Source organism: Melospiza georgiana, chromosome 4 (genome assembly GCF_028018845.1).
Source record: "Melospiza georgiana isolate bMelGeo1 chromosome 4, bMelGeo1.pri, whole genome shotgun sequence".
Lineage (NCBI taxonomy): Eukaryota > Metazoa > Chordata > Aves > Passeriformes > Passerellidae > Melospiza > Melospiza georgiana.
Genome location: NC_080433.1, coordinates 57,968,604 through 57,992,572, shown reverse-complemented (window position 1 = coordinate 57,992,572; position 23,969 = coordinate 57,968,604). Strand labels below are relative to the sequence as shown.

Below are 23,969 nucleotides of genomic sequence, written 5' to 3'. Positions count from 1 at the left end.
TACTGGCCTTTTTTATCACAAGACATAGTGTTCATAATGCATATTTCTTTTGTTTTATTCACTGTAGGTTCTCTCATTTCATTTCACTGGTTTGTAGTAAGGTTTCATAATATTTGTGTACATTATTTTCTTCTAGCAGTATTTTATATGTTGGAACAAAATTTTCAGTTGTGTTTTCCACTGTTTATTAAATTCACTATCAAGGAAAGAAGATGTAAAACTTTGGAGTTTTTTTATGGTTTTCCTCTATTTATTCAACTAGCAGAAAAATATTTACCTGAGACTCTTCATATACATGTACAGAGGCTACTGCACTATAACTGTAATATATTTTTTCTGAGGTGACCTGTTCAATATATTCTGAATACCCTTCTCCTGAGCAAGTTGCTGTCACTCTGTTTGAGTGGACATTAGGGAAAAGCACCTTGGACAAAGAAGCTTGAAAATTAAATGAGGAACAGTTAAATTGCATGAGTTCATTAAACAGAGCAGGACTCCCAAATCTGAACAGGGAATAAAAAGGAATAAAGAGAAATAATTTTTGGCTCTGACATCAGAACCATTTCATTTTGTTCTCCCGAAATGGGATTCAAGTAGAAAGTGAAGACACTTTTGGGGCATGTAGGTTTTCGTACATGAGTTAGTATTAAAGCTCAGGTTGCAGTCATTGAGTCTAAAGAGTGATTTACCTCATGTAAAAGTAGAGATATATATTTGAGCATCTCACCTTGGGTAGTACTTAGACACTCCTAAATTAATTTGGTTGTTTTTTTTTTTTCAAGTATGTGATTCAAGGGAAACAGAGAAAAATCGCCGTAATTTACAATAAGATAAGGAAAAAGAAATTTCTTTGGCAGAAAAGGAAATCAGACATAAGATGATTGGTAAAATTTCTGTAAGAGTAAATGTCAGCAAAAAAACTTTTTTAGTCAACAGCTAATCTCAGGCAATAAGGATACAGATACATGTTTATGCACAAAACTCATTTACACATGCTATATGATTACTGTTTAATAAGCCATTTCCTTCCAGGAAACAGTTGTGAATATGCATAAAGTCATTCATGCACTGCATTCATGTCAACAAAGCTGCAATGTTCTCTGAAATGGAATAACACCCAAGAATAAAATCTATTCTCTCTCAGTCTTTACAGGATTTTCAGTGTGTTGGCATTCACGTCTCACATCAGAAAAAAATTAACTGCAAGTTTATTTGTTTTTCATTAAACAAATTATTTGTCTAATGGTTATCATGTATTGGAGGAACCTACAGAAGTGTGATGATCACTAGGAGCAATGGATTTTAATTTGGAAAGGCAAGCAAGCACATAAGTCCATATAATAACCATTGTGCTGTTGCTAAGTCATAGCCAGTAATTCATTTTAACTGATTGTTTGACAGATTCTTGTTAGAGAAATGAGGGTTTTTTTCTTTATACCTAGTTTACATTCAGGACCCAAGAATCATCTAGGTTAGAAAAGTCCACTAAGGCATTGAGTTGAACTGTTAACCCAGCACTGCTGTGTTCACCTCTAAACCAAGTCCCCAGGTACCACATCTGCCAGTCTTTACCAGCCCAGGGATGGTGACTCAACCACTTCCCTGAGCAGTCCATTCCAATGCTTGAGCCCTTCCAGTAAATAATTTTTTTCTACACCCAATCTAAACCTCCCCTGGAACAACTCGAGGCTCCTGTGCTATTGTTTGTTACTTAGAATAAGAAACCAACCCCCACCTGGCTGCAGCCTCCTTTCAGGTAGTTGTAGAGAGCAATAAGACTCTCCCCTGAGCCTCCTTTTCCCCATGCTAAAGAACCCCAGCTTCCTCAGCAGTTCCTCATGTAACTCACTCTCTAGACTCTTCACCATCTCTGTGGCTCTTCTCAGAACATGCTCCAGCCCCTCAATGTTTTTCTTGTCATTGATATCTTAAGTTTTAGCTTTCATATTTTCCAGACTCTGGAATATAGAATATTACTGTGAATTAGAATATAACTCTGAACCTCATATAAAGTGTTACCAAGTTCTCTTCACAGTTTAGGGAGACAAAACAACCCTTTCCCAGCCTGAGAACCAAGGACACCATTGCAGTCTCAGGCCCAAAAAGTATAAACAACAGGGAATTGAGGAGAGCAATCTGGAAGGATGTGACTGCATAACCTGAATTAACCCCAATACGTAAATGGACCAAAACTTCTAAAAGTATGAAAACTCGTGACCCAGCATCCATCTTGGGTGGAGCCACGGCCAGGCTCTTGTACTGCCCAAGGTGTATCCTTTGAAGGTCTTTTTAATAAATACCTACTTTATTCCTTTAACACTGTCTAGCCTCTGAGCCTCTGTTCCAAGTAGCCTCTCAAGGCATCATAGTGAGGGGCCCAGAACTGGACACAGTGCTGCCTTACCATTGCTGAGCACAGTATATGACATTATCCTAATACAGTTAGCAGGACAATGCCAAAATGCAGGCAGAACTATCAATTCAAATGTCCTTTATGCCAGAAGAATAATGAGGAGATGTAATATATGACACATTTTTCACTGACTATTTCAGTAAACAGATCAACCAAGAGATAAAACCTTTATTGCTCTAAATAGCACTGTTATACCAGTCCAAAATTAGCTACATCGGGCTCTGTCTGTCATGTTCTCTTATGATATTAATGCATGATATACTTTCAAGGTTGTCTGAAAGCTTCTGTGAGTTAGCAAGGCTTTTGATAAGTCAACGAAAAAAATACCAACTTGTTCTCCTTTTAGCTGTAAGAAACTGAGCAAATTCTGTACTCCCATTGTTGATTATGACTATTTCTGTGAAATACTCAAGGTGGGATCTCATCTATGACTCAACATCTGTATTAGCCCCATAATTCCCATCCATATTACAGAGGAGATGCTGTATAATTTACTTCCCATTAAGATTTTCCTGACAAAAAGTAGATAAACCTGTTACATCAGAAGTTGGAATGTACTATCTTACTGTTTTCCTGCTGATGAAACTATGCTTCAAGTACATTTAATTAAACTCTATAATTTGTTTTTCTCACCCTGTATCTGAGAGCAATACATTTATTGGAAGAATGCCTATTAACATTCCCATGGGTCTGGGATAAAATCCTTACAGTTTGACATAATTCAAGAAAGTAATTGTTGTCCTGGTCAATATCTTTCTAGATGTTTTTATACAAAAGCTTGATGCAAAGCCCTCTCAGGTCAAACCAAAGACTATTTGATTTCCATGGGCTTTGGATCAAGTGAATAGCACTAAATCCTGCAAGGCATTCAGGGGCCTACAGATACCTCAGCATTTATGCACCTTACATTGAAATTTTTATTACATTTTTGTGTTCTGCAGCTGACAAAAGTTCTCATCACCTTGTAGATTATGACCTTTGATTACATAAATAGCTGAAGAAAGTAAGAGTTGTAAGAACTACTTGTGACTTTAAACCATCTGTTTTCCTGTTTGCACAGTATTCAAGCTCTATGATATTCTTGGAGACTCTGAACCTTTAATTAAGGTACTTAACAATAGCTATTAATGAACCCATTGTCCACAATTCTTTACGAAGTTTTTAGGGATAAAACCTATCTTCCTAATCTAAGCTTGATCGGACCCACAGCTAAGTTATTTCCATTAACTGAGAACATGAGAGGGGGAGGTGAAGGAGATGAATTAGTGTAAAACTAAAGCCCTGTCTGTGGCTGAAAATTAATGACATGGTTAGGACATAAGCAAAGGGAAGAACACCATGGTACTACACCAGTTATACCATCAGCAATCTGTAATTTCTACCCAAGGTAGAAGTTATATCCTTTTTCTTTGATGTGCACTGGTGGATATCTTGCCATTAATTTTTCTAATTGTTTTTTTGAGACAAAAAAAAATGGACCAGTCATGTTTGGTTTATAGCCTCTCACCATTAAATGAAATTATAGCATTTTTTCTGAAAGCATTCTCCGTTGTACGAATGGATGAAAAGTCAAAATAGCTTTGAACTGAAATCCCAAAAGCAATTTGAATCAAACAAGCCAAATGTTTTAGGCTTTTGTTCTACATTTCTAAAAGAAAATGCATAAAAAGTAAGTGGGCTTCATTCATGTATTTTTGGAAACAGGAAATTCATAAATTATATTTTCCAACTACATTTTACTTTTATCAAAATCTCACATAAGAAAAAAAGTTCAAAGACTCCTGAAGAGATTTTCTATTACCTTGCAATTGCAAAAGCTCTTGATGCTTCATTGTGAAATTTTGAGAGGAAATAGGAGGTTTCTTTGGGAAAAAGTTTTAGATATTTATTTGAACATATTCAACTTATTCTGATATTATCTTAGAACCACAGAACACTATGGGTTGCAAGGGACTTTAAAGATTATGCAAATCTAAACCCCCAGCCTTTGGCAGGGGCATCTTCCACTAGACCAGCCCCATCCAGACCTGAACACTTCCAGGGATGGAGCATCTAGAACCTCTTTGAGCCACCTGTTCTCATGCCTCATTGTCCTCCCAGTAAACCATTTTCTCCTACCATCTACCTAAATATCTCCTCTTTTAGTTTAAAACCATTCCTCCTTATCTTATCACTATATGTCCTTGTAAAAATTCACTCTCCCTCATTTTTATAAGGTCTTTTAGGTACTGGAAGGCCACAAAAAGGTCTCCCTGGAGTCTTCTCCAGAACAACGCCAACTCTTCCTGCACTGTCTTCATAGGGGAGGTTCTCCAGCCCTCTGATAATCTTTGTGACCCTCCTCTGGACCTTCTCCAACAGGTCCATGTCTCTCTTGTGCTGAGGACTCCAGAGCTGGATGCAGCACTCCAGGTGGGTCCCACCAGGGTGGAGCAGTGGGGCAGAATCCCCTCCCTTGCCCTCCTGGCCATACTGCTTTGGATGCAGCCCAGGATGCAGCTGGCTTTCCGGGCTGTGAGTGAACAGTGCTGGCTCACCTTCAGCTTTTCATCCATGAGGACATGACATGGATGAGTCCACCCTTCAAGTCCATGCCTGATCAATTTGGAGATCAGAATGTTGTATGGGACCACGTCGAAGGCCTTACAGAAGTCTAGGTAGATAACATTGGTCTGTCTTCCCCTGACGACTGTCACAGTCACTGCATCACAGAGAGCCACCAGATTGTTCAGGCACAATTTTCCTTAAGAAAGCCATGTTGGCTGTCCTAAAATACCTCCTTGTGTTCTATGTGCCTTAAAACTACTTCCATAGGGATTTGCTCCACGATCTTCCCAGGCACAGAGGTAAAGTTCACCTTTAGGAGGATGTGGTTCCCTACATCCTTCTTTCTTTCCTTTTGGAAAATAGGAGTGATATTTCCTTTTGTCTGACTGCAAAAGTTGTCAGCTTTTTTATAATTCTCTGATCAAAGTCAGTAACCATAATCACTAAAAGTTACCAGTTTTTATATTACAGTAAAGAAATCTTGTGAACAGGTGTATTTTTCTTTATCTCACACCACAAATCTGTTGTAGTGAACCTGCCTGAAGGACCACAGTACATTGGAGAGTTAATTGATTCACATAACAGTGAAACCCAGCAAGTATAGCAGACCATGCTAAATTTCCACGCTAGCCTTCAGGCTGTGCTCTGTTGTACAAACACATTGTCTGCAGGATAAACCTGCCCAGATCACTGTAAGATAGGATCCTGCAGGTAACTCTACTGCTGATTACACCATCTGTACGACCTTGCCTTTATCTAAGAGTGCAGCAAGAAGTTATCATTAAAATATCCTTTTTAAATAGAGTTGTTTATTACAATAAATAAATAAAATTATTTTATACTACAAAGAACCAAAAGAGAGATCTCTGCATGCACAGGCTCTATGCAGCATGTTGTGAAGAAATCCCCCCAACCCATCCAATGCTAAGCAAATGCACAGTTCCCAGCATCTGAAGGGGTATGAGATTGACTTGATAACTATATTCCTCTTTATGTTATTAAAACATCTATTTTATTAAGTCATTTGTTGTTGTATCTTTCTTGTCAAAATTCAGGAAAAATCCTGCATCTTCACTCTCTCCCCTCACATCCCAGCACTCCATCCTGGTGCAGAACACCAGCCACTATCAGGCTGCTTTACTGAAGGACTAACAACTCAGTTTTTGACATCATCTATATCTATTTCTCTCTAGCAAACTAGTTATGTAAATAATTTCTCTGCAGACTGGCTTCATAGGTCCCTGCTCTCAATTTGTTTTGAAAGGCAGAGAAAAAGGGGTTGGCATAATAAAAATATAACCCCAAATCTCAGAAGTATGTAAAAAAATTGTCTTCATACCAGGATTTGTTCCAAGGACAACTTAGAAGTAACCAAGAAGCTTAAGAAAGAGTTTCTTTTCCATCATTATCATCACTCTTCTAGCTTTTCAAAAGCATTAGGTTGAACTGCAAATGGGAGGGGAACTATTTTTAAAAAGTATTAAATCAAAACTGTTACCCAAATTATGAAATAACCACTGTTTCCCCTCAAAGGAGAAGCAATGTTTTGATAGTTAGGTAGGATAGCACTTTTTTAAAAAACTTTTTTGGAAATTTATGATACAGCCGGCCAGTGAAGGGAGGATAAAGGAGGAAATATTGTTTCTTCTGTAGTTCATTCACCTCTTTTCACAGACACAAAAAAAATAATACGCCACTTAATGCATAAAAGAGCAAAATTTCATGAACTCTTACATACACAAAAAAAAGGAACATACTGAAGGAAATGTTATTTCACACTTGTAAAGAACTCGACTAGCTGGCAAATTTGAGATTTGCTGTTCTGGAAAAGCAGATCATGAAGACAAACTAAAATGAGTTAAACCAAATCTTTGTTGATAACAGGACTTCATACCGAATTACAGAATTCCCTTACCAGAGAGATTGGTATGATTTGCAGAGAAGTGAACAAAGTTCAGAAGGAAAATGAGAAAGACATAAACTCTGAAGCAGCTTTGACTATACTACCCTGTCATGGCTTTTAAGGTTCTGAGTACTTCAGTCTGGAGGCAGCTTTAGAGAAAATTATAGTTTTTAAATTGAATTAAATATGAAAATGATTTCGCCAATGAGTAGAGTGTCCCTGCTGAAATTTATTGCAGTGTGCCTCCAAAATTTTCAGTCTACTTCAGAGCTATGTACTGGCAATGCCTAACTGCAGTCTAGAGCTCTGAGACCTCCTGGAGGAACGGTGGCAGGGGGGGATATGTCTGACACATCTCCTTTGGGACACTTAGAAATGAACACTGCTGAAACAGCTAACAAGCCACCATGTGGCTTGGTCTTTACATTTCCCATTCAGAAGAACAGAAACAGTTTAATACTTTGAAGGGCATCAAGGTATTCAAGCTCTCCATATCTTAAATCACAAGCATTGCTATTTGAAGAATGATGTCTTTCCTGCAGAAAATTAAAGCGAATACTTAAATTTTATTTCAAATTTCTAGAGACTTCTTCTAACACAAACATTAAATCTCTTTTTTCTTAAAATTTAAAATTTTTGTTGTATTGTTTGGAAAAGGACAAAAGATTTGCAAAAGCACTGAAGTGGTCTTCAGGGTTACACAAAGCAAGAATATTCTGAGTTCAAATGTAGCAGATATGTTGCCTTTTAGTGAAGTGGGAATTGCCATCAAATGCCAAGCATGTATTCTGCTATGATCTTTGAAAGGAATATGCTATGAGCCTTTCACAATTATATAACTTGGGAATAAGGAGAGTTGATCAAACCAACTACCCACAGAGCTTAGGATTTATCTCATCCGTTTCCACTTGGTATTTAGTCTCTAATAATTATAATAAATTTCATTTATACTCAGTGCAGAGGAATGAGCACATCCAGACGCCTGCTTCTCTTCATTATCTCCTAAGTGAGAAAAGGATGACTACTTCAGAACTATTTAACTTTTGGAGGAGTAAGTTAAGACCTATAAATATCTCCCAGAGATAGTAAGCAACTGGCAGAGAAATAAGTTGGAATTCCACCTCCAGATTTTTCCATAATAATTCTATTGTACAGCATGTCCTATTTGTCTCCTTTGAAATAGTTTTATGTTCTGGTTGTCTTCTTTAAAAACCACACACCTAAGATCTGATCTCTGAATTCTATACCTATATCCTTCCACACAAACATAGAGACTGGGAAATGAACTATGTACAGACAATATGAAAGGTTTATTTAAGGAAACTTTTCTGTTGCATTTGGATTTGTTTGCTTTGAAAACAAGGGAACCTCTGAGAATAGCTAGCGAGCTAGGAAACAGGTATCAGAAAGTATATTAAAGCAGAAGATACACCACTGAGAGAGACTAAAGAGTCTCTAAACCAATCTGTTTTCAGCCTTTTGATATATTTCAAAACCATTTATGTGGATCTAAATCCATATTTCCATCCATTTTTCTGTCCAGTATTCCAGATAATCTGTCGCTTTTCTCTGTATTTACTTAATTTGTTTGCAGAGACATTGGAAGCAGCGCACACTAAATGTTGTTGACCACATAGAATAATAGGGAAAGCTGACATGCAGTCTGGAGAAGTGCAGCAAGACCCCAGAACTCTTTGCTATTGCATGGCCCAGCACACTGTAAATGCACTCTGTGGATGACTGCCTGACAGACATTGTGCTGTACTCATGGTGTGAAGAGGGCTCAGGGCAGCCAGTTGCCAGAAGGAAGCAGCATCCAAAGGGATTTGGGCAGCTCACTCCAGGCACTCTTTTCTGTCTTGTAGAGACCTGAAACAAAACTGGTTCCTTTCTCCCCCTCCACAAGCAGGATTTTATCTTGCATGTCCACTGTTGCACAAAGATGTCTATATTTTAAAATCATTGGTCATCTGTGCCAGACACAAGAAGTCAGCAGCATCTCTGGCCTGCAGCTGTGCCTGTCCCCAGAGGAGGAGGGAGCCTGGCAGTGCAGCAGAGGCTGAGCTGTGCTGAAGGGCTCACCAGCACGACCAGCAACACTGCTATTGCTTCCTCCATGAATTATTTAATGCACTAAACTTTGAGAATTTGAAGCTTTGCAGGAAAGAATCTGTAGGCTAAAGGAATGATGACAGTTGCAGCCTTTCAGCAGCTGCAACTTCTCCAGTGATTTGACTGTGATGGGATGTAGGGAGAGAGGTGTCAGAAGTAGCACATAGTCTGAGAAGGACAGCATACATATCCCATATTACCTGGGGATTTTTTTTGTAAGGAGATTCCTTTATAAAATTTAACTCTAAAACTTGGCACCTTTTGACAGATACTGTAGGCTGATAATTGTGTTCACAAGCAAATCAGATAAAACTTGAGATTCCCTTTAACTTGGAAAATAACTAATACTGAGCATGTCAAATCATTATGCCAGTCAGTGGACAGATTTACTCTAAACTATCTGTCTGTGGGAAAGCTCCAATCTGTACTCTTTCAAGCTTCCATTCAGATGCTAAAATAGCAAATTCTGCCTAAATTCTCAAACAGTCTAGAGTTTACAATATTGAAAGTTTCACTTTATATACATACATATGAAATATATACAAGAGACAGCTCCAAGCATAGTTCTTGCTAAGTGTGTGAGAATGGGTGTACATACTCTGTTTGCCCAATTCTCCTGTCTCTAGTCCATTATATCCATGTTTCAAATTTGATTTCATCAACTGATGTAAAAAAATGCATCAATTACAAACCAGACCAAAAAGTTTAGAAAAACTAAAAATTCTCAATTCTAGAAGTGGTACAAGATATTGTGGTATTTATATTACAAAGAGTTAAAAAGAGCTGTTACTAAAGATTGATACTGCTGTGTCTTCAATAGAAAGGCCACAATGCTTAACCTGTTGCATACCAACAATGAAGATGCCCTAAACCAAAAAAGTATATAGGCTCTTCACAATCAGATTTGGAAAACTTCTCCAACCTCTGTGCTTTTTATTCCTCTGTAGGAAGGAGAGTTAGGAACCAGCGTGTTGCAGCTGTCATCCACCATGTCAAAGAGCATCAATTTTGTTCCTAAGCAACTCCGCACAGTGCAGTGGTTGCTGCCCAGAGCTGATAAGGATGCTCAGGGAATTGTTAAGTGGCTGCAAGGGGAAGAGATAAAAGTTACAGAAAATTAAAGTAAGGCCACTAACACAATAATAAAACTCCTCTTTTGGGCTATAAAAAAGGGGTATATGAATAGTGACAACAATGGAAAGTTAAGGATCCCACTCACATTACATATGCGCTCATACAGAAACCTCTCTTGATTCATCTTACTGAAAGAAGCAGTGAGTTAGGATGCAAAAGGCACATTCGGACTGTAAGCTATTACACAATCCTAAATTAATTCCTTCACAACCTTACAGTCTAACTCTCAGCCATTTACAGGGAATGCCTGGATGGCTAAGCTTTCAAGTGATAATTTGAAAGACTGCTCTCTGTGCATTGGCCAAAATATTTTGAGAATCTGCCAGTATAATTCATAGAAAAAAAATCTATATCTCTGGATACACATTTGAAAAAGCTAAGGTTTGGCCTCAAAATATTTTTTATCCAAAACAATAATTAATTAAAGCATGTTAATGTGTTATCCTAAAATTAGGCTACTACAGATACCATTAAGGAGATTCACTTCTTAATTGTACTTAATTTTAGATTAAGTTACTTCTTAATCTAAAATTAATTCTCTTAATCTAGAAGATTTAAACTGTAGTGAAACATGCTTAATTTATTTTAATTTACTACAGTACTCAGAGTAATTAAATAAAATCCTAGAAGTTTATACTGCCTTTTGTGCTATAAGAAGTCTTAGCTAAGGACACTGAGCCTTCAATAATCAAACAGATAAATTTATTTCTACAGATACATATTTTATAATATTTCTGTTTTAATGCGGATATTGTAACAGATCATATTTTAGAAAAATATACAAGTGTTCTCAATATTGGGATTTTTTCTTCATATGTTATTTTTTGATATAAAGCCTTAGTGCAAGTGATAGCAAGTACAGAACTGAGCTAGACACCATCCGGTTAAAATCAGGGCACAAATCACAATGCATCCTCAAGGAGAACGAACTGTGATATAAGATGCTTACCTCAAGAAATATTTTTTTTTACAAAGAATCAAGAAAAAAACAGGAAAATGTGCTTTAAATATGCTTCATTTAGGAACAGAGATTAAGGTAAAAATTAACTAGCAGAACTGCAGACTCTGCTTACAAAGTTCATATTACGGCATAAAGAGAAACACAAAGGCAGGCAAAGTACTTCTCAAACCTCCTACATATATCTACAAGCAGTTTCCCTTTAAAAATCAAATAGACACAAAATAAAAGTGTTTTCCACCAGACTAGAGAAGGGGATGAATTTTCAGTGGTCAAAACTGAGAATTAACTTTTACCTTTTCTTACCACACATCAGCATCTTAACAAACTTACTGTGTATATGCTAAATATGAGACCTATTGAAACCAATAAATCCTCAGACTGCATGTTTATTTGAAAAATGGAATCACCTACCTGGCATTGTTTCATAATTTTTCACACTGTTTCTAAAAGTGCTTCTATTAATAATATCTACATGTTATAGCTTCCATTTCTTACACATCTTTTCATCTTGAACTCTTGGTTTGAAAACCACAGAGACAGAAAATTAGGATCAAGAAATGTACTCCTTGGATAATTTACATTACTCTTTCAGTTACCCTTCTTTTTTTCTTGAATTACTCATTCTTCTTTCCTAAGCATACCATAAACACACCATTCTTATCTCCTTGCTACAGTATTATATAAAAATAGGGCATATTCTATTTTAACAAGACCTGAACCCTAGCAGGATCCATTTGATTCTGATAGGGGCATTTGATGCTGCCTCTGGGACATACCCAAAATCTGAGTACAGTATTCTATACTTATCCTAGAAGTTACTCCTGTGCACCTGTTTTCTGAGGTGACTGGGTTCCTAGCTTCAGCTACTCTCCTTTGTGTTTCCAACACCCAAGCCTCTTCTGAGAGGTGAAATTCAAGATGAATGCGTATCTTCATCTTCAGACACACAAATGCCTTTAAATTCTTCCTTGTATTGTTTGGGCCCTATAAATGAATGAACCCCAGATATGAATCTTGATTTCTCAGTTAAACCAATCAGATCAAAGAAACCAGTAACACAGATGAAACTGAAAAAACAGGGATCAAATGCAAACTACTATTCCTAAATACTTTAAATATGCTAAATTTTACTTTGTTCAAACCATCTTTTGAGGTTTTTTAGCAACCTCACATTTTCTCTAATTGAAGACTCATGTTCTAATTAAGTGCATTTACACAGTAGCTCCTAATGCTTTCACCTTCAGGATGGAAATCTGCAGATAAGGAACAACACTGCACAGTGGAATATAAGAAATGAAACTACTTTTCTAAACACAAAAAATACAATTGCTTATATGACTGATATCATTGTATCTTTAATAATCAGAAAGATAGCAGTATTTTACTGTTTTATTAGCTTTTGCCAATGCATTTAACTACAAGAATTTGAACTCATGGTAGTAGGAATGGTGTACTGATAACTAGGTGCATTAAGATGTATTTCCTAATAATGCATAATTTGTGTCTATGCTGCTATGAGAAAAGGAGTGCAGTCTCATTTGAATTATAATAGAGATGAATCCTGTTATATTTTATTCTTTTTATGCATTGATCACATGATCTTCATAGGTACTCATGTTTAAACCTGAGCCCTCAAAAGTCAGATACCTGAATAAGTTTTTGTCTCCAGGATTTTTCTGCAGGGCACTCATACCTGTTACACATCAGATGGTCTAGTCAAAAGTATTATTTTTTATTTCATCTCAAATCACATGTATTTAACTCTATGCTGTGAATATAATGTAAATTTCATTGTGTACTTTGGTGAAAATTGATTTTTTTTTTTGTCAAAACAAACCCCAGGATTTTACTTCACAAGACGTTTATAAAACATTGCCAGAGACACAAGTAGATCAAAATCATGTGCTTCATAAGAAAAGATATTAAGAAATAGGGGTAGAAATTAGGGCTCCTAACTGTGTTAGGAGTTGAAGTCCAAGCATGGTGACTATTATTGTTCCAGGAAGTGTAGGGTAGAGCTATCATTTTAAAGTACTGCCAATATATTCAAAACATTTTCTCCACCATAAAATCAATCCAGAAAAAGGAAAAAAAAAGTCTTAAAGACTATGTCTTCCAGAAAAACCTGTGCTCCTATCTATTGCCCAATAAATGATAGATTCAGAAATATACAGAATCTTTCCCATCACTCTGTCAGCTCTGTTGTCAGGTTTCTAATGAATACAATTTCTGTATTTCTAATTTATACTCCCTCTTTAGAACGATCTATAATCTTAACCCCTGATGAACCAGATTCTTCTATAATTAGCTTACTATGATGAATACTATGAAATTCTGCCAATGGAATGTAATGTCACAAAAAATCAAGTAAAAGGAGCAACTCACTAGACTGCCTTTCAAATGTCTGAAAACTTAATTGTCACTCTGAAGTTGCAAGATGTTCTGAACTTATTTTGAATAGTCGCTTTATTTCTGTGGTATTTATGTTCCCCTCTTCAGAAATACAGTTTCCATTTCCAGATATGTTTTTGCATGGCAGGCACTATTTCTAATACTGTATTCATAGATTTATGTGGCTTTTATATTGCAAATTTTTCATTTTAGACAAAGGCACAATGATGTGAGTCATGGATTGTCATCACTCAGCTTGAACTTCTTGGGTTTGATCACTTAAAGATTTTACTAAAATGACAGTATTCACTGATGATTACTTGAATGATAGGCCCTAGTTAATAGATCAGGCACTAGTCATAATTACTCTCTGAGATGATTAGTTCTGCTGTACTAAGAATATTTCTATGCTACATCCAGGTCCATAGTAATCTAATTGTTCTTTTTCTTGTCTCAAAGTAACAAAAAGGAAACAAAATTCCATCTGTTTCTACCAAAGGAGCAAATACATTAGATCCTGAGCAGAAAGATCTTTTTGTTAAGCACCACCTTCATGTTCTTCATAACTGAACTAAGGAAGTTCAGGCTCAAGACAAATGAGTGAAACAAGCTAAGTCCTTTTCTTCTAAGAGATTTTCAGGATTTTTTTTTTGAAGATGAAAGCTGGTCCCCAGTGCAACTAAATAAGAATACAATTACTCTGCTCTCTGTCAAGCAACAACAGCCCAATACAATTTCAGTAATCTTTTTGTTACAGAACAAAGAAATTTTTTTTACTGCTATCAAAATGACCCTTAGTATAACAGATTCTCCCTGGAGCCCTTTTTGAATCTCTAGTAATGTACTTTGAAGGTGATCACAACTACACTTTGTCCCTCCTCTGTTATATAGGCTAAATGTCTCTGCTGTGAAGAGAAAATAGTTTGAGACATCAAACGCATTTGTAAAATACAAAATCCACTAGGTTGCATATAAAAAGACAAAAATAGAAAAATTCTATTTGAAACTGGGTTGAAAATATCAAACAAAAAATGAATGAGCAATATGTATGTACAAGATACAGCAATAATACTCTAACTTTGTGAATCTCTACCTTTGTAACACTAATCATAAGAACAAATCCAAACTTTTAATGAAATTTTTCATAAAACAAAGATTTTGAATTTTGTTTTCTCTTGTCAGATTTTACTAAACTCAATTTTTTTATTAGAAGTTCTAAAGAGATTATTTCAAACTAAATGCAGAGACTCTAAGGAACTAAACACACTGAAAATGGCACAGTGGTGAGAAAAGAGAATATGTGTAGTATTTCAGAAAAAAAGTGATGATGTGGAAATTTTATGATGCTCATAAGGAACAATCTATCAAACAAAGGTCAGAACAAAAGATCTGTTCTGAGGAAAGTTCAGGTCAAATGAATGACAATGATGATAAACTAAAGATTTGATGTAGTAGTGAAGGATGAATTAGGAATCTGGAAAAAAGTAGCAGAAGAAAAAAAAATAAAGCCAGCAGAGTCTTACTACAAATGTTAACCTTATCTTGAAGAAGGGAGGAAAGGTGTCAACCAGTAGACAAACCCCAACCATGAAAAGTCCAGGAAGTGGCAGATGGAATAAATAACAGAAAAAATAAATAGATAGAATACACCCATAGTAATGAAAAAAGAATGAAAAAAGGACTGAAGATGGCAAAGAACATGAATGTGCAGGAAAAGGAAATACTTTGCTCTCTTCCCCTGTTCAATGTTTGAGGCTTTCTGTTATCACATCTAGTCATCTGTTTATTTTAAAGTCTGCAGAGAATTTGATATATCTTAAGTGGGTTTCCTCACACATTATGGGCTATAATAAGAAATAATGAAAACAAATAGTTGCTTTATCTTTTCTGAAAGACACACCTCTAGTTTTACAATGAAAGCAAATAAATGAGTAGTCGAGTTTAAGCCTCCCTTCATGAAGTATTCTGCTCATCCTGAAGCATTGTGTGACTTGATAAAGCTACTCAATGTAAAGGCTGTAAAAATAGAATTTTAATATAGCAGTGAGAGTGCTTTAAAACTATTCACAGAAGAGCACTAGGTTCCTTATTTAAGGTGTAATATCTTCATAAAACACAAACTACACTATAGCTCTGGCTGACTTGGGAACACACAATATCCTTACACCATCAAAACCTTACCAGCTATTCCAGCTTATTTGCTGGCTCCTGACGGGGCAGATGGAAATTTATTAGATTGCCATGATATAAGGTGACAGCAGAAAGTGACAGAACTGTCATTATGGGTGTAGATGTTCACAAGCCCCTGTGGAGGTCTGCCAGTCAAGTTCAGTAGACTTGAGCTCTTCTCTCTGTCATCCTCACACTAACCTGATACTTGACCTCTATGCTTTCCGCTATTATCTTGGATCTCCATAAAACATTTTGCGACCTCTATCAATTTTATTCTATTTTCTCTTCCTACTTCTACTTAACTTCTGCTATGATTAATCCTGAGAAAAGACTAGTTTGAAGTTTAAAATCAGACAGTTCAGCTTTTGGAAGTGTGCATGCTGTTTTTCTAGAGGCACCCTCCTCTTCTCTTTCTCTCTCTGCCTTTATTTTTCTCATGTTCTCTTTTTTCCTTTGCTCCTTTCTTCCCTTCTTTTCATTTTTTTTCAGCTCTTTCATGTAAAATTTCCAGCTACATGTACTACTTGAGCTGAGCAGTGAAGAGCAGTTAATAGCTGGAATATCCTTGGAGGCAAAAATATAGTAGTATTTGAAGTCACTAGCACTTTGCAAAGGAAAATGTAATCTATGTTTTTTAAAGACACTTTAATTGCTCAGCAATCATGCAGAACTGAGAAATATAGCTCTGCTTCCAAGGTAATAACTCCCCAAATTGCAAAGGTCGCTTACTCAATACCCTTGCTATCTAGAAAAATATGACAATGACACCAAGACTCAAAAACTCAATTTTATGTTAATCTATTATTCACTATTAGCTTTCATGAATTTTTGTAGTATTTCACATATCCTGCTGTGTGCTACTGTCATTTAAAACATTAAGACTTCATCAAGCTTTGTTTCTAAATGGGAGAAGTTGTTCCTATTGAGTCCATTTATACACCCCTGATTCAGCTAAAACTAAAGTTAAAATGAGCAGGAGCTCTGTATTAGTAAAGAGGTGGTAAGCTTTAGCACATAGAAAAGGTATCAGTACTAATTACAATCAGCTTTCACTGACCCTTGATGCTTTTCCCTATAACTTCCCTCTCCTTTTGCATAATTATTCCATCAACTAAAAAGATTTCAAAGCTTTTTATTATGCTAATTTGTAATAAATTATTCACATATATATATTTAACATTTAAATATAATCTTTACAAAGTTATCAGGATGTTATTAAAAGGACATAATCTAGCTAATGCACTGATTAAAGATTTCATAAAAGTTAGAGATGTCTGTCATATCTGAACCTGTATCATACATGAAGTCCTGAGGGTGAGATTTTGGATCTCTGTTCAACCTGCTCAAAACTTTTTCTGTTCAACTACCTTGAAAAAAGGAGTCAAGCGTGAGAGGATTCTCTTCAACCCTTTATGTTCCACTTGGGACCAAAATACAGTGTCACTGTATGCTTAAGAAGAGGATCTTAGGTTCAATTCAAAGAAATTTGAGATTATGTTCAAATTACAGCAGTAGTTTTGAAGGTTTTGCTCAGAGTAATACTTCAAAACATGGAATTACAGAATACTACTCATGTAGAGTGTGTGTGTGTGTGTGTGTGTGTGTGTGCCAAAGAAACAAACAAATCGTATCAACACCAGCTGTGATACCATACCTGTGAAATAATCAGTTGCAATTTGGGCACAAAACAAGACAAGTTTCTGTTCAGTACCATGGACAAGTACTTTCCACATTGTGCATGAGCATGGAAACAACTTACTCAGAAAGTACACTTTGTTACCAAAAAAACCATACATCAGCTTCTGTTTATTTTATATTAAAGTATCAGTCTATTCTTTCTTGAAAACATTACTGTTCTAATTAAAAATAATGGTTAAAAATCAGCATCAGAAAATACAGGAATGTGGATCTAGTTACCATGCCTAACTCGTTTCTTCTGCTAAGTGGGCCCCTTCATTTGTCATCAGCAAGAGAAAATGAAAACAAAAAAACCACCCAGGAACCTAAAAGGCGGGTTAAAATCCCCAAAGCTCTTGTCACTCCTTTTTAGCATAACTTGCCCTTACAAGAAGTATGAAATATTTACTATGCACTATATTTATCTTCATTTGTTATATCACACTGAAGATAAAAGCCTTGTATAAAAAATGGTGGCTTAAGACATTCCTTTTATCTTTTTCAATATTTTGTATGCACATTTCTCAAGTAAATTACTATCGCACATAATAAATCAAGTTTTTCATAATAGTTTAATAATGCACTTTCATTTTGTTAAATTTAAAAGCTATACATGCTTCATAAATCTCAACAGTCCCAACAAGATATGGCAAAATGCTAATAAAATGATGGGCTTGGCATTAATGAAAGTGCTAAGTTTGTCATTTAGTATCTGCAATTATTAAATTGCTGGTCAGTTTGCAATGAAACAACAAATTTTCAGTTTCATAGATACTATCCAACTCAAAATTAAGAATAGGGAAAAAATTTTTATCTCAAATTAGTCAACCTTCTAAATCCCAGTTGTAACTACAGAAAAATGCATTTTATAACTTGGTGCAGAGAATCAGCTGATACGATCAGACACTGGTATCAGAGACTTCATAAAATATACTCTCTCTCATATTTCCATTTAAATTCATTGCATTCTAATGTCAACAGTGACACTTTTTAACCCCTGTTCTCTGAAAGAAATTGTATTGCCACTGGAATTGTTTAAAGACACATGCTTGATGCGTCATATGTCTCACACTTCCTCAGATCATTTTCCAGAGTGTGTCACCAGTCAATGTAGCTTGACACTCATAATTTAAAAGTTATAGGTCCATGAAAATCAAAGGAAATGTGTTCAGTGTCTTAAATAAAATCACAAATATGTATTTTTTTGCAAAGACAAGATACAATTTTCATGAAAATAAATAATTTTGTAATAACAAACTCAATATCCAGGTCTACATCAATACAAGACTTAAAACAAAATGGCAGACCCACATACTGATCAAATTAAAATCTTGCACTTTGGTTCTCCTTATAAACATTAATAATTTAGTAACACTGTAACAGGGCCTGCCAGCAAAGACAGTACTCCATAAAAATCCACTGATAACTCACACATACTCATAAAGTATTCCAATTTCACTGTCCAAAACCAAAGAGTTTCAAGACTTTTTTGCTTTGTTTTGTTGTTTACTTTTTCAGGTTTTTTGCAGTTTTTGGATTTGGGTTACTTTAATTTCAGCAACGTTGTTAAGTCTCTTAAACATGTAAAACATCGAGAAGGAAGTCACAGGTCGTATTCTTAAAGTTCCGTAACAAAAACTTACCCTCACACATTTTTCTATCACCATTTTTTTAAAAATTGAGTATTTTTCCGTTCATGCCAATACACTTGTTGAAATGTTGGCTGTAACCAAACACCAGCTGCACTTACCCCAGTGTTGTCATGGTGACGATGGTGTACCAGAAGGCTGCAGGGATGCTGGTGAACTTGCTGGCTGAGGAACCCTTCTCTGCATAGTACATGACTGTGGCAAAGATGATGATGGCCATGGTGAGTGAGAAGAGGAGGAAGCCTAACTCCGAGGCACAACTTTTCAGCGTGTAGCCCAGGATGCGCAGACCCTGCGAGTGGCGGGAAAACTTAAAGATCCTGAAGACACGAAAGACTCTTAATGTCACAAAAGCCCCACTGACATCCTCGTTATCTGTCATCACCAGGCCGATGTAATACGGCATAATGGCCACCACATCAATGATACTCATGACACTGCGCACGAATTTGTAGCGACTAGGAGCGGCCAGCAGACGTAGGAGATATTCAACTGTGAAGATCATGACACAGGCAGTATCCAGACAGAAGAAAGCCACGGCATACCGCTCTCCACAGGGCAGCTCTTTAATGCGACCCGGGCTTACCCCACAGGGCACTGTCTCCACCACGTTGGCAATAACAGAGACGGCAATGAAGAAACCAGTGACATAGTAGAAGACCAGAGCCAGGGTACTGGTGTGTGGGTTTTCAAAGGCCCGCCACATCCTCTGACGAGCTGTCATTGAGGGTAGGGAGCTCTCAGGTACGTGATCCGTATCAGCATCATCCTGCAGGCGCTCAGCATTCTCACGCCGGCGATCCTTGTACTCCTCGTAACAGCAGTCACCAATGATCTCAGGGATGATGCCAAAGAAGGCCAGCTCCTCATCATAAGCTGAGATGCACTCCTGGCGGGGATAATGAAGCTTCCCGGTACGGTAGAAGTTGAGAATGTGGCGGAAAATGTCAGGGTCCCGATCAAAAAAGTACTGCTGTGTCTCAGGGTGGTAGAAGAAGTCCCGCTCTGAACTGCCCAGCAGAGTGTCAGGGTAGCGCTCTAGGGTGTCCAGCCATGTCTGGAACTGGATGCCACTCACATTCAGCACAATCAGAGAGTCCTGGCTTCGCTTTCTCTCCTGCCGTGGAGCAGCTGGCATGGGACCAGTAGCCACTGGCATCCATCCTATGGCTGCTGCCCTGGCAAAGGGCAACCAAGCTGCTACACCTGCTGCCATGGTTCCAAACACCTATTACAGCTAAGGGAGTCAATCTAGAGGCAGTTCTGGTCCAGCCACTAAAATAGAGAAGGAAAAGAAAAATACAAATTCTCACACATTCTTGAGGCAGCAGGATTTCTGAACATTTTTGTGATATTCAGTATTAACTGACAACCTTTTTGCTTCCTTTTTGTTTCCTCCACCTTTTTATCCCAGAATATGCTTTCCAGGCACTGGTCACACTGTTAGGACAATAAATGAGGGCACTTGGAAATCCCTGTATTCAAAGCAGCCTCTCTAACAGCCAGATCCTTCGGATATAAGGTCTCCATTCGAGCCCCGTGGATGGAAGCAACAGTCCTCAAATCGCTACCCCCTGGAGCCGGCTAGCAGCTCTAGTGCAGCTGTGCAGCCACCTGGAAGGAGATTTTCCTCCGCGCGCGATGCAGCCGGTCCCCCCGCCCGCCCCTCCTCCGCTCGCTCCCCGCCCGCCGCCGGAGCCGGGCCGCGGCACCAGCGGAGCCCTCCCGGGCGGCCGCAGCGGAGCCGCCAACGCCGCCGCCGCTCGCCGTGAGGGGCGGAGGGGATGGGCCCGGCGGGCCGCCCCCCTTCCCGGCGGCAGCCCCGGAGCAGCGGCGCGAAGAATCCTCTCCCTGACCTTTAATCGCCGTCCGGGGACTCCCCCAGACCCCGGCTAGGGGCTGGGGGAGCCGGCGGGGCAGGGGGAGGAGCTCCGGGCGGCAGCATTAAACTTTAAGGCAAGTTTTCCGTGCAGGAAATGCATTGAAGGGCAGAGGGATGCCGGGGCTGGGGCGCTGGGGAGCGCCCCACAGAGCAGGAGCGGGCAGAGCGGGGCTCTCCCCCGGACGGAGCATCAGGGCACGGACAGGGGCAGATCTGCGGCGAGGAGACCGGAGTCGGGGAGAGCCCCCGCGGTCCTGGCGGGGGCAGGGGCGGGGGCTTTGGAGACACATGCGGTGGGTGTGCTGCACGGGGCATCCCCGGGAGCGCCCGGGCGGGCGGCGAAAGGCGAAGCCGAGGGAGGCTGGCTGCGGAGCGGGAGAGGGGCAGGAGCTCCCTGGCGGCGGGGGGGCGCGGGGCAGGGGTGCGGGTGCCGTAGGGCTCGGCGGTCGGTGGTGGATCATGCCCCCCCCCACCCCCCCCGTACCCCCGCCTCCCTCCTCTCGCCCCTTCCCCTCGGCTCAGTTCTCCAATCGCTCCAGACGTGCCCAGCCTGCGGCACCTACCTGTGAAAGTCTGGCGAGAGCGCTCAGTTGCATAGAGACTTTTGGAAATACGGGCTCTGCCGCTAGATCTCCGCGCCCCGCCGGGAACGGCGGGGAAGTAGTTGCTCCTGAGAAAGCTTGATCGCATCCAAAGGGACATCGATAATAAGGCTTTCCCCCACCCCCACCCCCCTCCGCCACCGCCGAGCGCCAAGCAACAAGTTCAAGGGGTGGGTGGGGGGAAAAAAACAACGTAATCGCGCCTGGCAGCTCTTGGAGCACGTCCTTGCGGGGCGCGGATCCTGCGGCGCGGGGCCGCTGTCAGGCGCGGCTGCGGCTGCGGCCGCTGCCCCTGCCCTGCCGCGGGCTGCGGGCGGCAGCGGCGAGGCCCTGGCGCGGCCGGGGGCGGGGAAGGGGGCTTCCCGCTGCCTCCCCCAAGGCGGGCGGGCCATGCCACCCCGCCGCGCCGCCGCCGCCCGCGGGCGAGGGGCGCATGGGCGGGCGGCGGTGCGGGCGCGGGGAAGCGCGGGGCGGGTGGGCAGGACATCGCTCCGCGGGCGAAACAAAAGGGCTGCGGGCAGCCGCGCCGGCGGCGGCAGGGCAGGCAGGCAGGGAGCGCGGCTGTGCCTGCGTCGGGGTGTGTGCCGGTGTGTGTGCCGGTGTGTGTGCCGGTGTGTGTGCCGGTGTGTGTCTCTGCGGGGCCGCGATCGTGCGGTCCAATCTCTCCGCCGGCAGCGCCGCACAGACCCTCTGGAGTTCGCGGTGCTTTGGGTAGGGATCGGGCGGCGGCGATAGCTTAGGTGAGGTACCGAGGGGATTTCTGGGGAGCGCTAGCTGCTTTCAAGGGAAGGGGAACCGTTCACTGCAAAAAAGGGGGAATGAGATGCCTGGGAGTGAAGTGTAGGATGCTCCTCACGACCCGCCCCGAGCCACTCCGGAGTTCTGGTTGCAATATCCAAATGGCTCTTACCAGCTTTGGGAACGGCGAGAGCTGGGACGGGTGTGGGAGCCCTTTCCTCCTCCTCTCCGTTCCGCTCCCGTTCCGAGCCGCGTCCCTTTTCCCGACGCTAGATGGCGCGTGGATGACGGGAAGTGCGCTCCCGCCGGGGCCGGGCGAGCCCCGCTCCGCGCCCCCGGCTCTGCCCGCCCCGGCACCGCCGCCCGCCCGCCCCGCGCCGCTGGATCTCCGCGGTAGACGGATACACGGGCGCGTCGTTCTCCGAGCTCTGCGTGCCGCTCTGATAGTGCCGATAAATAGGGAGAACGGTCTATATTTTTCAATCAAGATTCTGAAACCGCTGTGTGTCTTCTTCATAGACCTTGCAAGATGATACCAGAAGGTATTCCTCCTTCTAATTTGCCCGTGTTTCCGTTTGGTGGTAAAAGGTTTTGAAAAGAATCACAGAATAAGTAGGTTCCTTTATAAGTGAAGTTTTTACAACCGAACCTCCCACTCTGATAAGCTATTTGAGATATATGCCAAAGAAACCCGAAGCAAAAATAAACCAAATACACACTGAACTTTGGGAGTTAACTCTTTTCTGTATTTTAATAATATGCCCAGCTTCAGTATGTATTCACTTCTAAGTTCCCATGACGAAGATGAACACTTTCAGTATTGTAGCCTAAACTACAGCCTGAACTGTTCCTACAGGTAATACTTGAAAGCACAGAGAGAAAAGGCTTAAAAAATGCTTGAGTGCAAACTCTAATATAGGAAAACTTGTGATGATGACTGATTACATATATCAAGTCGCTTGAAATAAAATATCACATTAAATAAAAGATACTTTCTGTATATTTGCTCAACTTGTTTGTTGATTTTTTGCTTTATTTTTTTTTCAATTTCAAATATTCAGTACATAATATCCTATAAATTAATCAATTAAATTGAAATCAGTTGGTCAACTATAGGAATTGAGCTTTCAATGTTATGAATATTCTTCTCCCATATGAAATGGGAGGTTTTGTTTGGTGCTACAGGATATTCCTCTAGAATTAATAAATCCCAATTTATGATCCTGTCAGCTTAGCACTGATAAAATAATAGAGGACTTCCTTTCCTGAAAATGAAGAGGTTTCCTTGTCAGCTATAGATTCTTTATGCAATCAAGAACTGCTCTTGTTTTTTTAACATGCTTAGCTTTACAAAAATCAGTTCTGGCTTAAGCTGATTCTTTTCTTTAGTTATTCCTAAATAGAAGTCTCTCAATAAGGAATTTTCCATCCATAGAGAGAACCCATGAGAACAGGTGCCATTAAAGAAACACCTGGATTCCTCTTGTAATCTTAAAGTTGTTTCAGAAATTTACAAGTTTCATTAAAAATGGGAAAAAAAAATCCAAGCAAACCCTATCTTTTTGGACAATTTTGAGTACCACATAGCGTTATAACATTTAGTCTATTTTAAGTCAGAGGTTTGAAACCAGTTGAGGTTCAGAGACTTTTCTGACACCATTGCCTGGAAAAATGATCTCCTCACCTTAAATTTTTGTGGACAGCCTGTATATCAGAGAGGCATCTTTCCAAAGCAGTATCTTGGAAGGAAAAGAGTACACTCTATTGACTCCTTAATTAACATGTTAC

At 39.8% G+C, this 23,969-nt stretch overlaps 1 protein-coding gene across 3 annotated transcripts in view; it reads right to left on the bottom strand.

Moving 5' to 3' along the window:
* KCND2 (potassium voltage-gated channel subfamily D member 2) overlaps nt 1-22,443 on the bottom strand; it is a 266,352-nt gene extending 243,909 nt beyond the window's left edge. Inside the window, exons 1-3 of one of the 3 annotated variants that reach the window (XM_058022159.1) lie at nt 22,354-22,443; nt 21,405-21,511; nt 19,061-20,234 (exon numbers count right to left, since the gene is read on the bottom strand). In XM_058022159.1, the coding sequence (XP_057878142.1) occupies nt 19,061-20,175 (1,115 nt within the window). In that variant the 5' untranslated portion in view covers nt 20,176-20,234; nt 21,405-21,511; nt 22,354-22,443. Of the gene's footprint in view, nt 1-19,060; nt 20,235-21,404; nt 21,521-22,353 lie in introns of all 3 variants that reach the window. The other 2 variants (XM_058022160.1, XM_058022162.1) reach the window with 2 other exon arrangements.
* Between the last annotated feature and the right edge of the window lie 1,526 nt (nt 22,444-23,969).